We start from the raw sequence: 8,950 nt of genomic DNA, 5'->3' as shown, positions 1-8,950 counted from the left end.
TTTTAATAACTGCTTTTTAAATGTGATTCTGCTATCCAAAATCTAAGCACAACCTTTGGCTGCTTTTTGCTTCAGTTAACATCTGTATTAGAAATTATATGCAATGATTATGATATTTCACAACGATTGCAATTTATGTATAGTTTATGAAACTAAAAAGGCCTACAGAACTGGGTAATTCTAACTTAAGTAAGTCAGTAAGAATGGGAATGGTATGACTTTTAATATTCTGTATCAGATAGCCATAAGTGAATATATTTTATGGTGGGAAGTAAAACAGAAAGATGCTGCCTAATGGTTATAGTTATTGTAAACATTCTCATCTTTCCCTTCCATAAAATAAAACAAAATAAAATAGCCATAAAATGCTTTGGAAGGCTATATAACCCAGAAGTGCAGAGTGGGACTGAGAAACCTGCTCCCATATTTTCCCCATTTTAAATATAAGAATAAGAGGGAAAAAAAAATCAGAACACTTGCTTGTCTTTAGTATCAGTCAAAACTTTAAAATAATTAAGTAATCAGTTTGCAGAGTTTGCACAGAGTGTGGCTTTTGAGCAACCTACTAAATTAACTATTTGGTTCTGTTTAACTACTAAAAGTTTTATTTATTTCCCGTATACTGCATGCAAATACTAAAAGCATCCTTGAATAGCAATGCATGTACCAACCACCTAAGAATCATAGCAGTACTTGTCAAATCCATGCATTTAAAAATCATGAGCTACTCCCCTGCTAAAACACCTAAGAACAGTAAAGTTGTTAAAATAACTTTATAGTTGGGGGTGAGTTGCTTTTGAAGCATCCAGTGGTCACATTTTCAGACTTTTTCTATAAACATAAAAGGTAGCAAATTTTAAGTGAAAGATGAGGTTCTCCAACAGTAACCTGGTTTTAAACAGTGAGGGCTTTAACTGAAAAGAAACCTATCACCCATCACTCAGAAGGGATCCGTGCTAAAACTGCAAAGAGCTGGCAATACGACAACAAAGCCCATTTCCTCTAGCCCCAACCCAAATAAGTATTCACAATTAAACAGGGATTTGTGGAGTAAATAAATCCTGCAGGGCTGGGCCGAAAAACACTTCTTACTCTTCAGAGTTTTGCTGTGCATAACTATCTTCTCTGTTTTCTTCTGTGAAAATATCTTTTACTTCTGTGCTTTTTATTTCTGTGTGTGAAGATGATTCACCTTCTGGCTTCCCTTCACCCTCACAAGCCTCTGTATCTCCTGTGACCTCTACAGTGCTAATCTCGCCCTGCTCCGGCACGGAAGAAACTGGCATGTCTAGCAGTCCTGTTCTTGGGTTTTCTGTATCCAAAATGGGCACTTGCGTTGTGTCTGCATTTTCAGCAGGATTATGAAAAAAGCTCTCAGTCCCTACCTCCACTGGGACGGCATGGCTATTCCCTGCTACTCCTTCCTCCCCATCTAATATTTTGCCTTCAGACACATTTTCAGTGTGTTCCTCTGGCTGCAGTCTATCACTTTGGCACCTTCCCACACCTGTATACCAAACGCTTTGCTTGATATCCACCTCTGCCTTTGCCTCCTGAGGTGTATCTGAGCTTTCCACCAGCCATTCTGCTTTTGCCATACCACAGGCCCCCTTGGACACATTCTCTAAATTCGTACCATCTGTCCCCAGACTAGATGAAGATGGTCGGTCCTCCTTGAACTCCGTGCATTCTGCTGCATCTTTATTCATCATTGTCTGGCTCACTTGAATTTCTGCCACAGCCATTTTACTCAACTCATCATTCCCTTTATTGTGCTCCTGCAACTTTAATCTCTCACCTTCACAAATCTCCTTTATGTTCTCAGCTGGAGTATCTGCTGGTATCTCAACTGTTACCATCAGCAAACTCCTTATCTCATTCACATCGTCAGGGGATTTACAACTCTTTTCTTCTGACTTGCTTTCTGTTTCAGGATTACCCCCAAACCCGCCATTCCCTGTGTTTTCTTCCTGGGAAATAACCCTTGTCTCAGTACTCGCTCCTTGGTCATTGCTTTCTTTTTTACTAGCCTCTTCAGACCCTTTTCCTACTGCATTTTCACTCTGAGATAATTCTTTTTCTACCTTGATTTTCTTTTCTGCATTCCCTAAAATCTCTGCTTCTGCTACATTATCATGTGGGGAAGTCAGCTTTATCTCAGCAACTTCTTCCTGTGCTTTGCTTTCTTTTTCAGTGCCACTGACAAACGCAGCATCCGTTGCCAGTTGACTCTCAGAAGTTACCTTTTCCTCCACTGCTCCTTCATGTACCTTAAGTTCTTTTTTAGCGCTGGCTCCAAAATCTTTCACTGCAGTTTCAGTTCCAGGAGCTACTTCTTCCTCCACAGCTTCTTGTTGTGTCTTAAGCTCTTTCTCAGTGTTCGCTACACACTCAGCTTTCACCGTGTCTTCATTCTCCAAAACGATTTTTTCCTCTGCAACTTCTTGTTCTGTAAGGGTAGCTGGAAGGGATTCCTGTATTTCACCGATGTCTGTAACGACCATTTCTTCACTTTTGCTTGCCTGATCACCAGCCGTATTAACAGAAGTGACTGCCTCTTTGTCTGATGACTTTCTATTGTCAGCATCCTTCTCCCAAGAAATTTTTTCCGTCACAATGAGCATTTCGTCACTTTGAGTTTCAGTGTCTGACGTCTCGGCTCGGGCGGTGGAAGGCTTCTTCGCAGGAGTGGTTTGTGCTGATCCTGAAGGGGTCTTCAGGTCCGTTAAGCTGGACACGCTTTCACAGGGCAAATTCAAGTTATCTTCAAAGAGGTTGTGCTTCTTCATAATGGCAGCTTCTTTTATCACTAAATAAAACAAAGATCAAACTGTTTTGGAAAGACTGACAGAGGTACCTTGAAAGAGGTACACCGTTTTCCTGAGTTTCTAATGTCATACATTTTGATATTACAGACAACAGTAATTTTCATTTTCAGGTTGCTTTTTTAGTTTACATTTCTCTGAGGGGGGTGGACTTTATCTGTTCTGAATAATGGAACTTCAATATTGACCTAAGCATTGCTGTAATAGAAAACTACCAGAGGACCCGCAATGCACAAAGGTAATGTTTCAATGCAGAAGTATTTACACTGAATATATGAATAAATGTGTGCTCGTTACATTAATTATTAGACTGATATTTTTGAACAGGAGTGCCAAAGAGGAGCTATTAAAACTTACTGTGCAATGCAGAAGCTTGTCTTTTATCTAGGATATAGACAGACAGACAGATCCAGAGAGATAAAAGTATTTTATATATCTACATATGCTATCAAGAATAGTTTCGTTTTCTGACACAAAAGCAGAGGGATTTGCAGGGAGTACTGCACTGGCATCAGTGACGTACTGGAAACTACATCCAGCAGTACATTTCATTTGGGGAAATTAATTTTCGCTGCCATTAGGTATCACCGAGTCTATGCAAACAAGAGCATAATTTCACTCCTTGGCCCACGGAATCAAGATAAAATGAAGTTGGCATAATTACATTTTGTTAGAAATAGGCTTGTGCCAAGCTATCACTTGGAGTTTTCCAGGTTTAGTAAAGTTGCCTCATAATTCAGATTTTAGGGCTTGCCACACATCTTTAGTGAGCTGAATCCAAACACTGTAGCATTGTAACCACCAGTCTTCAGGACAGTGGGACCTGGGTCTGAAACAGCCAGATTAGGACTCTGGGAAGCTCTGAAGCAAGAGCTCACCAGCCAACAGCCGAAATGTTATTACTGTCACCTCAAGAATGTTCTCACCTTTCAGGGTTTCTTCAAGCAGTGTCTGATATAAAATCTCTTCATACACATTCTCTACTTGGATCACGCTAGTGTAATCAGCAAAAATGAACTGCTCGTATTTCTGCAGCTCCTGTGCAGACACAAAGAAAGAAACAGATATATAAAAACGAGAGATTCTGAGAGTCCTACTTCAACAGAGCACCTTGGAGATGCCATCTAGCGGGTCTTGCAATGCTCCTTGCTGGCTCTTGAGGTGAACTATTTGAACTATGACTAAAGGAAGTATGTATGTTCACAATTTATTATGCACTTCTCAAACAGTATTCTTGCACTACAATTACATTTAAAAGCACTATAGATGATTGCCATCTGCACTATAATAAACAATTCTGAAGTAAATAGCTGGTGAGGAAATGCCTCACTCACTGTCCAAGGAGGCAAATCCATGGTGAGCATGGGAGCTACAGGGTTTCATTTTGTTTTTCTAATAGGAGTGTAACATTTTTAGCTTACTGATTTATACGCAATAGGCTGTCTAGACAATAACTGAGTCATTATCACTAAGCAGCTGCTTGGTGGTCTATAAAAAGTAAATTAAGTGACCTCTGCCTGCTTCTAGAAGCCTTGTAGAATGCCTACATACAAACATCTGGAGATTTTCAAGTAAAAGGTCAAGACTTGGCTGGGCATATCAATTGTGCCACACATTTGCTTCCAGTGCTGGCTGCTCATTTCTGCAGAGGCACAAACACAAAAGGCTTGTGGGGAATTAAACAGAAAGGGCTTGCGGGAAGTTTGCACCACCACCGCTTCCTCCGTCCTGTATGACAGAGACACGATGCGGGACTCCACCCTCTCTACATATATTCAAGGTGATGAAATGCTTGCCCCTGTGCGTAGACACCATGTCTTGAAGGCACTGCTGACACTCTACAAGACACTATTATTTTTGGGGATAGTAAAGAAAGTAGAGTGACATACAGAAGAGGGTGATTTTAAATATATTTTTAAAAGTTGTAAGTTTTAATAATCCATACTCAAAGACTTGCAAGCATAACTTGGCAAAACACTTGGTTTTAAGCTTGTTTTTGAAACTGAAACAAGCTGCAGAGCATCAGCAAGAGCAGCACACCGTGGGTGAGAGCTTACAGCCTCCAGGAACTGATGAACATCAAGGGAAACAAAAGAGCAGAGAGGCCGGTCTGGCTTAGGGCAGTCATCTTTCAGCAGGTACAGTGAAAATGCAAAAGGATACGCATGGGCTTCAAGAAGGGTACAGACTATTTATTTTGAGCCAAGCTGAACAGCATTCCAACTGGCCCCTGATGTAGCCACACTGATAAAACCCCCATAAAACTCTGGTAGCTGCATTTGCTGAGTACTAATCTACCTGTATGATTAAGGGCAACAGAGATCATCTGTGTATGTTTGTTTCCTGATTGTTGACGCAATTATTACTTCCATTTAAAATCACTGAAAGCAAGCGCATGGCCTGTCTGCTTGCTGCTCCTGCTGCCCAAGCAGGCATGTGGCTTTGAAGGAGGTCATCAGCAGTTTGCACGTGGCTCAGGGTGCTGCTGAAGAGGAAAGTGCCCTCTCCCACGGACTGAATTTCAGCCTGCAGCAGGGCTGCTGAACACAAGGACAAGCTCATAACCTACAATTGTAGCTGTCAAGAGGAGTCCAGTTTGAGAGGACTTCAGATCTCTAGGGAAGAAATGAAATGGGGATGGGCAAAGGTCTGCAACTATCTTTGAGAAAGCAAGCTGTATATACAGTTTCTCTGTTTCCTGAAATTTTCCCTATGCTCCACATCTACCCAATCCATGAACTGGCAAATCAAAGCGTCATTTGGCCGAGCAGGCAGCCAATCTGCATGGCTCCCCAAGAGAAAACAGCTTTACAGAGTTGAGGATTTACTGCCAAGGTGTTAATCCTTCCCTGCCTTTTATTATTGTTTTTTCTAAATCACAGAAACCTACTGGTTTGCACGTTGAAGCCAGTGTCTTCTGCATTGTGGGCAAAGTAATCTGTACCAGTGCTTCTTGAAATATCTTCTTCCGGATAGTGCTGCTGTCATAATCATATTGCTGTCAAAACAGACAAAAAGAGAAACAAGCCCAAACATGTTTGGGGTTATTAATCACTCATAGGAGGAACTGGTTCTTGTTAACCTGTAACTGGTGACGGGTGAATCCCAAAGGATACCACATCACGGGTGCACTCAGGGGTTTGAATTCCCATGCAGGTTATTTCAGCTTTTACAAAAATTCCCGACAATCTGGTTTTCTGGGATCTCTTTCCCTTCATTTTTTTCTGCCTAGGCAAGAAACAGCCCCCTGATTGCTCTCTCCAGATATTTCAGCACTGCCTCTTCTGAGAGTAACGAATTCTAGGGGCAGGCTAATTAAAAAGCTAATAAAAAATGATCTACCCAGATCCACAGCATCATCTCCAGCTGATTTAATTGCAGTTAAAAGGACTGCACATGTAAATACTTTTACAGGTGTCTGCCCAGAACTAGGTTTTACCCCCAAAATGAGCAGCTTTGTTAAGTGCCACCAAATCAGTATTGCCAGCTGGATGGTAAGAGATATCTTCTTTCAAATACTGAGATAAATTCACATAAAATATATTCTCAGTGTCCGAAAAGGCAGAACCCAAGGTCTTCCTGTGCAAATGCTGCAACATTACATTTACCTTCAGTACTCTCAGCTTGACTTTTTCAATGGTAGTTGCAACTTTCGCTGAGTCTGCCTGGCGACTTGGAGAGAACAACTGCTCGAAAGTATAAACTGCGTTTTCCATCAGCTAAAAATAGTAATTAAAAAAATCTGTTAAAGACCAGTACATAAAATTCCTACATGCGTAAAGAAGCATGATAAATGTAACCATTAACTTAAATTGTATTTTTGAGAAGGTGAAACGGAGAAAGAATAATGGGCCTAAAATCAATACATATTTCAATTACTTTAAATGATTGTGGAAGGGGAAGAAAAGCACTGTTTAGTTCAGATTGCAACACTCAGTTTTGGAATGAGAAGCCAAAAAGAAGATTACCTAATGCAAGAGAATAAGAAAATGAAACTACCTCAAATTCTATCTTGACTTTACAGCCAGGTCAATACTAGGAAGTCTGCTAATGTAACTAAACAAACAGTTATATCAGCAAACTTAGTTAGAGTAGATTCATTTATGTTGTCCAAAAATTTTCTGCTGTATTTCAGTTCTCTGAAGGCTAACATGCACAGAAATGTTGCAATAAATAAAGTTAAGCCTTGGTATTATTATTATGTTATCATAATCTCATATGTCACCATATTTAATCTCATGTCACCATCCAAGTAACTAAACAAACAGTTATATCAGCAAACTTAGTTAGAGTAGATTCATTTATGTTGTCCAAAAATTTTCTGCTGTATTTCAGTTCTCTGAAGGCTAACATGCACAGAAATGTTGCAATAAATAAAGTTAAGCCTTGGTATTATTATTATGTTATCATAATCTCATATGTCACCATATTTAATCTCATGTCACCATCCAAACTGATGGTGACAAAGACAAAAAGCAGAATCGATCATCTATATATAAAGGCCATAGACAAAACTCATTATCCCTAACACGAAGACTCCCATTGACTCCCACCAGATTCTAATGGTCTTAATCATTAATACTGCAGATAATTTTTTAAAAAAGTAATTAATCAGTAGCTTTCCTTATAATACAAATAATTATCAGCAAAAATCGCACAAAGTGCAATAATTTCTCACAGAATTATGTTAGGCTGGCATTTGCCATATTTTCAGGTTATCCAGAGATTCATTAGAAATATTAAACACCCTACTCTGAAAAGATATTTCAGAAAAACAGTTCTGCAAACAGTTATTATGTCTACTTAATGAGGTTTTGCCTTTTTTAGCTAAGTGTTTCCACTCAAATTTTACTATGTTCTTATTGCAGAAGTACAGGGACATCCACAAGGAAGCTGTCCATACTGCTAGATCTTCCTTTGTATCACATGAGACCATCCCAGTCGATATACATAGACAGTCATATACTATAGAGGACTTCTTGTAGTTTGTAAATGAGTATGTACATACTTATAGATAAGACATGCTTTTAATTCCTCCTTGGTTAGTAGTATTTTCATGAATGAAAATATGCAGTGACAAATGTTGAAGGCCAATTCTTATAACTGACTTTGCAGATCATGTAGGATTGGACTATACAGACTGTATTTATAAATGGGAATGGAGAAGATGGAGGTTTACTCAATTTGTGCATGCATCAGAAGGCTGTACAGTAAAGGCTCATGCACTGCAAGACCTTGGATACAAGAAAAAGACAGGATCAGTATAGAGTTAAGTCTGAGGCTAATTAAAAGATGAACTACTCACTTTTTATTTCAATTTCTATTTGAAGCAAATCATAAATTGGCGTAGTTCTGGTGAAGTCACTAAAGCTGCTTTATTTATTCCAGTTGAGCATTGTACTCCCAAATTTCCTAAAACTGGCCACTAGAGGATGCCAAGCTCCCAAGCCAAGGAATCCTGCTCCAGCATCCACCGGAGTTAGAGTTAAGCCAAATGCTTCTTTTACGTTAAGACGACACAAGCACAGACATGTCTGACCTTGCTCGTTAATAAAATAAATGTCCATGGACACAAAGTGAAATGACTTACTATTTTTATGAGAAAAATACCAGCATTTTAAAGAGAGAGAAGCAATAACAGCATTTTTAGAACAACTTGTACTTTAATTTATTTATTGTGAATTTTGACTCATGTTCTGTTCAGAAAAAAAAAACCCACTTGGTTTGTATGGGATATATTTTCTGTCTACTTCTTTGTCTTGACTCATGGTCTTCACTTACTGAAAGACATTTTATTTGGCAGCATTTTGGAATGGTCCCCCCTGAAAGACCCAGACACGGTCGCCCACAACATCCTTCTCTCTAAACTGGAGAGGTATGGATTTGATGGGTGGACTGTCCGGCGGGTGAGGAATTGGTTAGATGGTCGCATTCAGAGGGTAGTGGTCAACGGCTCAATGTCCAGATGGAGACTGGTGACGAGTGGCATCCCGCAGGGGTCTGTATTGGGACCGGTACTGTTTAATATCTTCATCAATGACATAGACAGTGGGATCGAATGCACTCTCAGCAAGTTTGCAGACGACACCAAGCTGAGTGGTGCGGTCGACACGTCAGAGGGACGG

The 8,950-nt window shown here is 39.8% G+C and overlaps 1 protein-coding gene across 1 annotated transcript in view; it reads right to left on the bottom strand.

Moving 5' to 3' along the window:
• Nucleotides 1-16: 16 nt before the first annotated feature.
• The window catches only part of FAM129A (family with sequence similarity 129 member A), a 66,422-nt gene continuing 57,488 nt past the window's right edge, over nt 17-8,950 (bottom strand). The window contains exons 12-15 of the mRNA XM_019471138.1: nt 6,434-6,544; nt 5,716-5,823; nt 3,752-3,863; nt 17-2,809 (exon numbers count right to left, since the gene is read on the bottom strand). Coding sequence (XP_019326683.1) covers nt 1,089-2,809; nt 3,752-3,863; nt 5,716-5,823; nt 6,434-6,544 — 2,052 coding nt within the window. The 3' untranslated portion in view covers nt 17-1,088. The remainder of the gene's footprint in view (nt 2,810-3,751; nt 3,864-5,715; nt 5,824-6,433; nt 6,545-8,950) is intronic.

This window comes from Aptenodytes forsteri, unplaced genomic scaffold, assembly GCF_000699145.1.
Source record: "Aptenodytes forsteri isolate BGI_AS27 unplaced genomic scaffold, ASM69914v1 Scaffold289, whole genome shotgun sequence".
Taxonomy (NCBI): Eukaryota; Metazoa; Chordata; class Aves; order Sphenisciformes; family Spheniscidae; genus Aptenodytes; species Aptenodytes forsteri.
Note: the sequence above shows the minus strand (reverse complement) of the source record. Positions and strands in the feature narration are given on the sequence as shown.